This window comes from Phodopus roborovskii, unplaced genomic scaffold, assembly GCF_943737965.1.
Source record: "Phodopus roborovskii unplaced genomic scaffold, PHOROB, whole genome shotgun sequence".
Classification (NCBI taxonomy): Eukaryota; Metazoa; Chordata; class Mammalia; order Rodentia; family Cricetidae; genus Phodopus; species Phodopus roborovskii.
In genome coordinates this window covers 12,604,052-12,615,861 of record NW_026126480.1, presented here as the reverse complement: position 1 = coordinate 12,615,861, position 11,810 = coordinate 12,604,052, and the positions used below count along the sequence as shown (strand labels likewise).

At 44.8% G+C, this 11,810-nt stretch overlaps 1 protein-coding gene across 2 annotated transcripts in view; it reads right to left on the bottom strand.

Annotated features, from left to right (window-relative positions):
• Positions 1 to 2,035: 2,035 nt before the first annotated feature.
• Positions 2,036 to 11,810, bottom strand: part of Fam168a (family with sequence similarity 168 member A) — a 115,543-nt gene continuing 105,768 nt past the window's right edge. For both annotated transcript variants that reach the window (XM_051192361.1, XM_051192362.1), the window contains exons 5-8: positions 7,365 to 7,507; positions 5,267 to 5,441; positions 3,702 to 3,832; positions 2,036 to 3,146 (exon numbers count right to left, since the gene is read on the bottom strand). In XM_051192361.1, the coding sequence (XP_051048318.1) occupies positions 3,720 to 3,832; positions 5,267 to 5,441; positions 7,365 to 7,507 (431 nt within the window). In that variant the 3' untranslated portion in view covers positions 2,036 to 3,146; positions 3,702 to 3,719. The remainder of the gene's footprint in view (positions 3,147 to 3,701; positions 3,833 to 5,266; positions 5,442 to 7,364; positions 7,508 to 11,810) is intronic.

Below are 11,810 nucleotides of genomic sequence, written 5' to 3'. Positions count from 1 at the left end.
TTTCCAGACCCAAACTTCCTGGCCCAGAGCTGATAAAGATGGCCAAAAGGTGCAAAGGGAGGCTGGTGAACAGAGCCACCTCTACCTCAGCTTTGCACTGGGGAGAGGTGTGTATGTGGTGATGCCCGTGTGGCAGCTCATGGTGTCATGTGCACATCCCTTGTTCTACGGTGAGGGGTCCCTTTCCAGCTCCTAGCCTCATCTATTTTGACCACTCTGCCATACAGAACCTCTAGATGATACCTAGGGTACTCTTGCTAGGGACTTATGACCCTGCTAGAGCTGTGTTCACCTAACTAGAGGCACACACACACTGTGCTCTGGGGCTCAGCCCCTTTGCCATGATTCCCCAAGCTTGGACAGTCTTGTGGATATCTGTCAAATAAAATGGCGAGGTCAGCTGAACTGGGGTTCTTGTATTCTTACAGAGAAAGGTTAATGGTTTTGGTTCCTCTAGATTACAGAATGTCAATACTTGATTTTCACCTTGGGGCCTTTCTAGCTTGAATCACAGACTGTGTCTAAGATGGGTACAGAGCATACATAGATGCTTTGGAACATGAAGCTGTGTGTGGAGCAGGCTTGGAGAGACTAGAGCCAGGAGGCGGTTCCTTACCAGAAAATCCCTGTACTTTTCTAAGCCGTGGGTTCTTTATGAATTAAATAGCAGGCACCAGGCCTTTATCTCGGGGATAAACCACATGAACTGTGAGGGGTACAAACAGCATTTACATTCTGGTGTGGAAAGAACAAACGTTAAGAGGTCATTCATTCCTAGGTCTCTTTTTTTTCTTCTTCTATCAGGTCACCTGAAGGCCACAGGGTCTAGGAAGCCTGCCAGGATTCCAGCATACAGCTCACCTTGGGCCATTTCATTTCCTTCTAGAATCTGTTTCCACATTTGTCAAAGGGTGGAATACCTGACCCTGCTGCTTGCTCTCAGGGCCAGTCCATCCAAAGCCGTGAAGTGCGCTGACATCTACGAAGCACCTGACACGTGCAAAGGTATCCTATAATTATTACCGCCATTATGATTTTGGCATTTTTCAAACATATAAGACATAATCTATAGCAACCTTCATCCACCTCTACGAAACCAAAGAGGGTAGGAGGAGGCATTGTAAAAAGCAGACCAACACTGGAAAACTTCGTCAGCATCCCAGAGCAGCTGAGTTTTCTCTTTCTAGTCCTGATGTTCCTGGAAGGCCAGGAAGGTAGGAGCCCTAACTTCTGACTCTCTGACACAGATACTGATGGACTCTGACCTCCTGGGAACAGTTAGACTGTTTCTGAGGTCACTCTAGCTCAAGGGCTTCCATTTCTTTCTTCCTTTAGGGGAACATGGGAAATTGGAGGAAGGTGGTGTTCAAGTTCACATGAATTTAAAATGAAAACGGTTCGAGTCTCAAATGTTACCAGTGATCCAATTTTACACAGTAAGGTATTCCTTTTCCACCCAGTGAGGCTATTGGCTCTGCTAACTGGGCACAGGAAGGTAGCTGGCTGAGACTAGGAAGGACTTCCTTCTCCCAGATGTGCTTGGCCTCATCCTTGTCCTCCTTTGTTGGCGGTGCCCATTCCTCCTCTCTTCTTGGGATAAAGGGCTGCTCCTAAGTGCATAGCCTCTTCCAGCCAGCCCACCTGCTCCTTTTCCTAGAGGTGGAGTCAGGTACAGGATAAACATTCCAGATGTCTTCACAGGCTTTTCAAATGCATTTCTGTTACTGTTATCTGCCCTAGGTGGCCTCGACCTAGTCTTCAACCCCCACCTTTGGAGTCCGTGAGGGAAAACAGCAGAAAGCAGCCAAAAGGTCATTCCAGAGCTCACCAGATGTGGGCGCTGCTGACTTAATTTTTACAAAGCCAAGCCAATCCATCCCTTGCTAAATTTTCGTAGGCAAAATGCCAGTAGGTAGGAAGGCTGCATTTAATGCTAATTTACTATGAGGTTCAGAGAAGTCCTTTCTGCTTCCCTGAGCCCCAGTTTCCTCATCTATCGAATAGGGGAATGGATGAGATGATGAATGCTAAGGTCCCTTCAGTTCCATGAGTATGAAATGATTATTGCTATTGTTTTTCCTTCACTATCCTGACCTTCAGAACCGCCAGCTCCCACCTGGAATGTGGTTCCTTCACTTTGGCCGTGAAATGGCACAAGGTAACCAAGAGCTTGGCCTGCCTGCCAGCCTCACAGACAGATGTGCGCCCCGGCACTGGGAAGGGCAGAAGGGCAAGAGAGAAATGCCACTCGTTCCACTTCTGAGCAGGAAGCGCCTCAGAGTGGGTCCACGAGGCTCGGGCTGAGGGTGGGATTAAGCAGGCACCTGGCCTTCTGAACCCTCTGGATGCTGGGATCCCCCCACCATGCAACTGTTTGGCAGGTCTGAGGTCAAAGCATCTCTGGAGGAAGTGCCAGGTCAGTTAACATCACTGTGCAAATCACAAGGTCCAGGCCCAGCAACATGGCCAGAGACCTTTCAAACCAGAGCTGAGTACCCTCTTGCCCTTTCTTCATACTACTCCCCCAGTTCCCTCCCTCCACCCTTCCCCAAATTCTCTGCTTTCCCAGGTTCTGAGCCTGGGGACATGAAGCTGCTGATAACATTCCTACATAACCAGGTGGTTGCTCTGGTCTGTTGCGATGGTTCTCAGAAGATATTTCTTTGTATTTGAACTAATCTTGCTTTAGCAAAATGACAATCTGACAGAGATGTGGCCTCCTCAATAGCTCCAAGTTCCTACCCCAGACCTGAGGGCCACATCTGTTAAGCTTTCCAAATGAAATCTAGCCTTTAGATGAACCATTGCAATAAACCTCACTCTCTGCTTGCTACTAGACTGGGATCCCAGGGACAGGATGCTTAGGGAAGGAAAGAAGTGCAGAGAGGCCTGGGCCTGATCAGGTAGGAAGAGGGGCTAGAGCCAGAAGGGCAGTGGCTAAGAGGGAGGCACAAGGGGGGAGGCTTCTAGGAGATTAGAAAAAGCAGCTTTTACAAAAACCAAAAATAAAAATCAAAACCATTAAAGATGCATAAAGTGACCCTTGCACTTCCGTTGTCTCTTCTTGCAAATAGAGGTGGTGCTGCTAGGGACTGCTCCAGCACCGGTGTAAGACTTGAGTAGTTGCATACAATGTGACTCCAGATCTGGGGGAGGAAGGGACACTATCAGAGAGACATCCACAGGCCACTTGAGAAATCTCTGGACCCCCTTCCCCCAGCTTAGGAGACCCAAAGAAGTCCTCCATGCCTTCCCAGGGAAGCAGCACAGGCTCTGTCCATGCAAATTATGTTGAGCTACTGGGGACAGCAAGGGGGCTGGGGTCAGCATCTCTACTTGGCTATAATCAGAGCTGGTATATGGCTTAGGCAAGACTTTATTTGAAGAACTGAGCCTCTAGTTAAAAGACATCTGAAGAGCATAGAGCACACAGAATTCAGTAACAAAGGACAAGAGTTAAAGTCCCATTTCAACTTTAATTGGCTAAGTGATTCTGAACTGTGTATTTTTTTTTTTTAAAATAGAGCTAAAGATCAGAGCTACTATGAGGATTGTAACATTTGTAAAGCAATAGTTAATATGAAGAGTGACATTAAAGAACTTGGAGCAGGTAACAAGTACCTTCTTTTATGATACCTGTGCTCCAGACTCAGTTCCTGCATGTGTCCCCTCCCTTCTCCCTTATCCCTGGCCCTACTCACTTGGATGGGCTGCAGGCTTTACCAGTGCGGGGGCACATAGCTGTACGCAGGGGTTCCTTGGGCCCTGTATGTGGGCATGGAGACAGGGTGTGCCCCAATTGCAGTGTGCTGGGGTGTGGTCAGCAGTGTACCTGGGCGTCCAGAGAGAAGAGGAAATGTAAGTAACCTTTAACCCATTATCATGGGTAAAGGGATGGAGAGGAGGAAAACAGTCTTTTCCATGACCGTTCTTCCTGTCCATGTCCCTGTTACCCTGGACTGCCTGGTTAGCACCATCCTTTCTCCACCTTACACTCTTTAGGTGAGTGGTCTCTTGGGATGCTGGAAGACAGAATCTTTATTCTTAGGGAATCTCCCTTTTATTTGCATGCTTTTCTTATTGCACACACATTGAGTAGGAACTGTTATCTTTCCTGGTTCTATCATCTACATACACTCACCTAGTGTTTAAGGGCAGGACTCTGTTCTGCCTTAAGGTCCTTTCCTTCCCAGGACCTTAACAATAGGCTGGCACTGAGCAAGTACCTAGTAGCTTGCTTGTGTACTGAAAACCATGCTACCCTCTTCCTTCAGATGGCAACTTAGCTGGTCTTTTAAAACTTGGTTTCTGTAAGGTAGTCACAACCCTCTGATTTTCATGCCCCCCATGGGAGTGCCAATATTCCTAAGGCTATACTTCCCACCTTTATCCCCAGGGTTCCTAAGGGCAGGTCTTAACACCAGAAAGGGTCTTCAGGGACTCCTGTCTCTCTCAGCTCTTACAATTCATTATGGGAACAGTCCTCAAAAAAAAAAAAAAAAAAAAAAAAAAAGTTTTTCTCTGTATTGCTTTGGAGCCTGACCTTGTACTAGCTCTATAGACCAGGCTGGCTTCAAACTCAGAGATCTGCTTGCCTCTGCCTCTGCCTCCCGAGTGCTGGGACTAAAGGCATGTACCAACACCCAGCCGGGAACAGTCCTTATACTCCTGCCTGCTAATTAACAGTGTGCCTATGTATTCTTCCCTGGGGCCCCTGTTGCCACTAGAGGCCTACTGTTAACATCTCTCCTGTAATTTCTCCTGATCCAGCCTATAGCCAGCTCAAGCCCCACCCTGTCTCTCCCCTACTGCAAGCTCTGTTAGCTCCCTCACCCCAAAGCACTCAAGCCTTTCCATAATCCTGTCCTCACCAGTGGTGTCAGCAACCCTTCCACTCTCACCCCCCCCTTCTCCTACATGCCTTAAGCCTCTTCCTATCCTGTGAATGTACCACACTTTGATATCCTTCTGCTTGTACTTCCTTTCCTACTTTCATCTCTCTGCTTGGCCTCCAGTTACCCATTATGCAAGGTTTTGCTCAATATGGCCACCTTGTGTACAATTTCCCTTATCCCTTCAAATAATTTAGACTCTAAATTAGACTCTAAATTTCTGAATTTTAGAGGGTCCTTTCCTTGGCTTCCTGGAAAGCCTCCTGCCCTGGTCATGATTTCTCATGCTGGCTGCAGTCAGTTCCATGACTGTTCTCCAGTGTGAGGAATTCCTGAAAGACAGTGAAGGATGCTTGGGCAGATATTGTGTTTACCTGCTGACATTGCCATGGTGGTGCCTGCCACCATGCCCATGGCGACACCATTGGTCCTGGGAGCAGCAACAGGAGCTGGATAGATGGCAGAGGGAATGCTGTTGGGCTGAACAACTGTGGTGTGGTGGATGACGTGGGGCTGGGCGGCATACACGGGCTGTGTGTAGTAGGCTCCCTGGAAAGAGAGGCTAAGGTCACATGGGTTCCTGGAGAGATTAGGAAGGATGAGGAAAGAGAAGGGGGGGGGGGGGCTGCCTTCCCCAGGCTTTAGGCAACTAGGTAACAGAAGCTCTGGCCTAGGGACACAAGTCTAGGCTGGGGCTCTGCTTTGTCTCACTCTGCAGTTGGGATTAGTTCAGTGCTGTGGCTTAGCTTGGTATGAAAAATAAGGCCCTCTTCACTCCATCTTGCTGTACCCCTAAGGTGGCTTTAAAGAATTCATTAGCCTTCGTTTTAACACTTAAAATTTTTCAAAATTTGATTCCAAGACACTACCATAAATAAGCTGCCCCTAATTTAACAGTAAGGAATACAGTCAGTTTCTTAGCATGAGGACAACAGAGCACTGCCACACAGGCAGAAGCATCATTAATGCCATTCATACACCGGTATGAATGTTGTTGGTTTATTATGTCATTATTGGGCAGCATTTCCCAAGGTGTCTCTGGAAACAGTAATCTGAAGTGACATTCCCTTTTCACATGGGGAACACATGGTTCTTCTTGGGTGCTACATTTCATGGGCCTCTCAAGTTCTGGGAGCAGACAGAAATTCTCTGGGTTTAATAGTAGATAATAAAAGTTTCACTGTACCCTTAGAGGTTAGATAGCACAGGCTAAGATACTATGCCATATTTGAGGAAAATTGATCCAAGTCTCCTGTTTTTCTATTTACTTACTAAGTTATCTATTTATTTTCCAGGCAGACTGGTCTTGAACTCACTATGTAGCTGAGGATGACCTTGAACTTCTTCCCAATACCGGGATTAAAGGCACATGTTGTCATGCCACAGTTTAGTAGTATACTCGGCAACATTGCTAGTTTAAAAAAAATGTTTTCTATTAGTTGTCTAAATATATATAAATGTGTGTGATTGCCTGCATGTATGTCTATGTGCCACTTGCATGGAGGCCAGAAGGGGACATTATATCCCTTGAAACTGAAGTTACAGGTGGCTGTGAGCTGCCTGTCATGTGGGTGCTGTGCTGGAAATCAAACCCAGGTCCTCTGCAAGAACAGCAAGTGTTCTTAAACCACCAAACCATCATTCCAGCACCAGCATAGCTAGGTAGGTGTGTGTGTGTCCCGAGACAGGTTTTCTCTATGTAGTCCTGGCTGCCCTGGAACTCCATCTGTAGACCAGGCTGGCCTTGAACTTAACAGACTGGCCTTCCTCTTCCTTTTGAGTGTTGGGATTAAAGGCATTTGCCATCACTGCCTGACAACAAAGTTGGATTTTAAACTCCAAAACTTTTCTTACCACTTACACCTCATGTAGATTGTCACGTGAGAAGAATGTGTGTGCCATGGCCATGCTGGAGCCTCAAACAGTTCTTTCCTCTTGCCTCCCATCAGCTACACACATTTTCCAGCAGAAGAAATCCAAATGGGGTCAATAAGGCACACTAAAGAATCATTTGCTTGAGGTCACAGTGAGCATTGGTAGTACACACTGGAGATATAGATATGTATTTTCTTTCCTACTTGGCCCATAGATTTTATCAAGGGAGGTGTGAGATTAAAAGAGGGGAGGTCAAGACAAGTGGTAGCACAGCCTGATCCAGTCAAGACCTCACTGTGTGACCTGAGACAAGCCTTTCTCCTCTGCAGTATCAGCTTCTTTATTTGTTCAACAAAGAAGTTGAGCTAGATGATTTCTAATGATACTCCGACATTTGGGGCTCTATTAACCTAAATGACTTCATGTTTCACCCTTGGGAAGTGAGGCAGAAAAGGCAGTCTTGCAGGAATATTCCTTCAGTGACACTACACTGATAACAGCTGGCCAGACCCATGAACTCTCTTTTCTCTTCCTCATCCCATGCCACCCCATCCTTGCTGGAAGCTCCTGCAGAAGAGGTCCTCCATATGTACCTACCTGGGCATACAGATTCTGCTGGGGGTAGGCACTTCTGATTGGATACATGGCCGTCTGATAGGGGTTGGGTGATGGGGAGTAGGGGGGTGGAGCAGTATTACTCTGGGTCGGTGGGACCTTGTATGGTGTCCCTGCAGTATATCCTGTACCAAGGCAATAAAAGAGACCTCTAGTTAGTTGGCAGAACAGTTGCTTGAAGGCAGCAGGTACCCAGTACCAATTCCTCAAACAAGAATGGATTGAATCCAGCTAGAAACACAGGTGAGGTCAGACAAGAGAACAGAGCTCCACCCCAGAGCTGCAGCCCCAGGCAGCTCCCTAAGTCCTGGTGAACAGGGCTGCAAACATGATTTGGGGATTTTTTATTTTTCTGGGTTTCAGGGCTCTCATCCAAAACAGAAGCTAGAACCAAATAGCCTCTCTACTGTGCTCTTTCAGCTGACAGACAACCTGGGGTTCTGAGTTGCCTGTGTGAAAAGGCAGGTATGTACTGACAGATGCCCCTTAGCCCACTTACTTCTTTTTGCTATTTTCTCATTCTGGTTCCTCACTTAGCATCTCAGGATATCTTCTGTTGCTGATTCTCTCTCTGTCTTGCTTCCCCCATTCTCTAACTCCTTTGTTTTTGAGTCAGGGTCTCACTATGAAGATCAAGCTGGTCACATATGTGTATCCCCAGTGCTTCATTCTCTTTTTCTGTTCTCATCTCCCACTAATGAGCTTCAACAATCATAGTCCCTTCTCTTTACAAGTTTGAAGGTAAAAATCCCATTCAAAAAACAAAACAAACAAAACCACCATTCAAAGAATGGTATTGAAAACTTTGCTCTGTAGAACCTTCTTTCCTGTGGCTTGGAGAAGTGTCACCTCTGCCTAAACACCTGAAATTAGGAATCAGGAAGAAACATAGTGACCTAGAACCTAGGCTATATCTGTATCTCAGAAGGATGGACAGAAGCAGGGCTCACAAGTCAGGACAGGAATGGGGATGGTGCAGGGTGGAGCAGGCTTTTGTTGAAAGAAAGGAAATGTGGGCTTAGGTCTGGCTTTCTTCCAAACTTGGATAAATAATGCCAAATCTCAGACTTTAGCTTTAGGAGGGGAAAGGAAAAGTTTTTAATAACGATGTAAATGGTGAATTTCTAAGATAGAATATGTAAAAGACTTTACAAATTTGTTTTACTACAGAACGTGTGTGTAAGTGTTTATGTGTGTGTGTACCTGGGGTTTCCCACATACTAGGCATATATTCTACCATTGGACTGACTATATCCCTGGCCCTCTTTTTAATCTTGTTTTGAGATTGGATTTTATTAGATTGCTTAGGCTGGCCTTGAACTCACTTTGTGACTTAGTTTTGCCTCAAACGTTCAATCTTCGTACTCAACCTCCCCCAATAGCTAGGACCATAGGCCTGCACCAACCACCAGGCTGGAAAACCTACTCCTGCAACAGTGGTATTACTATATGACCCTTAAACCTAAAGTATCTATTATTTGGTTCTTTATAGGAAATTTTACTGACCCTTAATTTAAAGGTAAAAAACAAGATGTAATGGTGCTGGTGATGTACCTTCAGTGGCAGAATCTTAGCAAAGGTATGTGTTTGATCTCCGGAATAGCAGATTAAAAAAAAAAAAAAAAAAAAAAAAGGCCAAAATAAAGCTGTGGAGGATCCTGCCACAATTTAGTGTCTTTTCTATACCATGAATCGGAAGCCACCTGTCTCCAAATGCACTATGTACAGACAGGTGGTTACAAGCAGCATGGGACTTGACTAATTGAATGACTGACTGGGCCCATGTAAATTGGCTATTACTTTCTATCTCCCTACATAGAGACAGTAGTAAGCTTCCTCTCCTAGGGCATACTAGCATGGACTGCTCGTAAAAACAAGAGGCAAGAGCTAGACTGTAACGATGGTCTGTTCCAAGTTGGAACACAAACTCTAGGGCTCCAAGATTCTAAAATTTTACAATTCTTTAACAAGCCAACAATACAGGCAGCTTTCTTTTATGTGCCTGGAAAACATGCTCTGGAATTCCTAGCTTTCCCAGGGAAGGTGCACCATCTCATCTAAGCCACAAAGCAACCACATTACAAAGTGGGCTGTCCTTTATAATGTAGACAAAGAGAATCAAAAGGCTCTAGGAGAATGCGGTAGAATTTTGTTTCCACATCTAAGAATAACCTTGTCAGAGAATGTTTCCCCCCTCTTCATATGTTATGAAACAAGACATATTCACTCAGAAAATAAATCAGTATCTAAACAGCCATGGCAGCCAAAGAAAGGCTGTTTAGAGCCTGGTTTATATCTCTAGAAATTTGGGATAGGAAGCAGAACTGCAGAACTGGAGATTGTAGAGTTCTCTAACATGAGAACTTCAGAGATGAGAGATGCTAAGTAGAGAGTGATGCACACAGAGGCACACTGTAACCACAATGCATCTCAACGTTAGCATCAGGGGCAGGAAGATCTTCCTAAGGCTGAAGAAACTATCCAAGCTCAGGCCTTTTTCCTGAGATCCTTTCGAGTCAGCTTCCTGTATCAGGAACATCTTCATTTGGACTAGACCATTTAAGAGGGCATTTTTGATGCTAACATTCTAAGTCCTTAATATTTCAGTAGGACTTCTATGAGGACATCATCTGCAACCTGTCCATACCCCTGGGGAACACTTAAAATCTAGGGTAATTTCCTGGGCTTAGATATCATAAAAGTTAGGGTTTATTATTTTGTATCTAAGTAAAAGAAGCTGCTGGGTTTGTCTCGGGTTCCTAACTAGTTTTAGGCTTTATCAAATGGGAGCACACAAAGAGACTGTGTGCATGAGCAAGATAAAGCTTCTGTAGCCCTCTCTTCAACCCTGCTTCACTGTCATAAATAAATCCTGTTCAGTTGTAGAGCTCCCACTACCTTCAAAGACATTGATCTTCACATCAAGAATGCCTTTTACACTAATTGGTTTATTGATCATCAGATTTATATATGGGGTGGCCTACTCCTTACATCGGGGCAAAGTCTGGACAAAACACTGTAGGTCTGAATCTTGTCTTGACCTCTAAGTCTCCTTGTTGGTGGTGAAACACTTAGGTACCGAATAAGCAGGAGGGTTACCTCGTTATGAACAGGCTTTAACATGTACTGGTTAAATTGGTAAGAACTTGTCAAAGTGCCCTGAATGTACTTTGGTACTAAAATGCCACAAAATCTGAATGCTTGGAACCTGCATGAGTCAGATAATCCCAAATCCATTAAAACAATTACAACCATTTATATATTACTTGCTTGAAAGAGAGTGATGTATTTTGGTCCTATCTAGAAACTTGACAACCTGTATAGGAGGAGGGGAGAGCAGGATGTGACTACCGGACATTTCTGTGGGACTTTTAGAAGATTTCAGCACAGAAGAAGCAAGGCATTCTGACAATCAAACTGCTTAATGTAGGAAGGGCCACCTTTGGAAGAAATGAGCCCATATTCCTAGAGATATGTGAGCAAAGCCTCAAAGGCTAGCTTACTGATGAGGGCAACTAGAGATGGAGGACTTTGTGAGAAGGAAGTAGGTAATAGCTTCAAAGTAAGAGAATCAGGAGTCCAATAGCTAGCTAGGTCTTTACAAGTGACCTAGTCCAAGGCCACCATTTTACAGTTCAAGAGACTAATAACCAAAGCATAGCCATGAATTTTCCAGTTATATAGAATCAAATCTAGGGTCCTCTATCTTCCACACCAGGCCTCTTTCTGCTACACTGTAGTAACTGTGCCTTTATTCACCTACATTCACATTTGTGGAATATGTACATATCAATTTACTTTATACAACTTTAAATATGTTCATTCAATTCTCCTTGAGGAACCTGGAAAAACTCCCAACAGCTGTCATTCCTCTCATTACTCTTTTTGAGACCACGTCTCACTATGTAGCTCAGATTGACCTAAAACTTGCTATGTGGTCTAGGTTGGCTTTGAACTTGTGGTCCTCTTGCTTCAGCCTCCTGAGTGCTGAGATTACAGGTGCTGAGCTACTATACCCACCTCATTTGACTTTTAAAACCAACCTCACAGATTCAGGAATAAAATACTAGTTTGAAAGCTATCTTTGTTCAGCTACGCTGCCATATTAATTATATAGCATTGGGCACACTGCCTTTTTGAACCTTTTGCACTTTCAAAATGGGGTAAAAGTCCACTCAAACTTTCATAGGACTATAATGTTGACTGAACAAGGGGCTGATTTTGAAAGCAGAATCTACAAAATAACATTGGTTTTGTTGTTGTTATTGATTTTTTTTTTTTTTTTCAGAAAAGAGCTTACCATGTATCCTTGGCTGGCCTAAAAATCACTATGTAGACCTGGTTATCCTACCTGGTAATCCTACCACTCTGCCTCCTGAGTGGTAGGATACCGGAATGTGCCACTATACCAGGCTTGACCCTGGATAT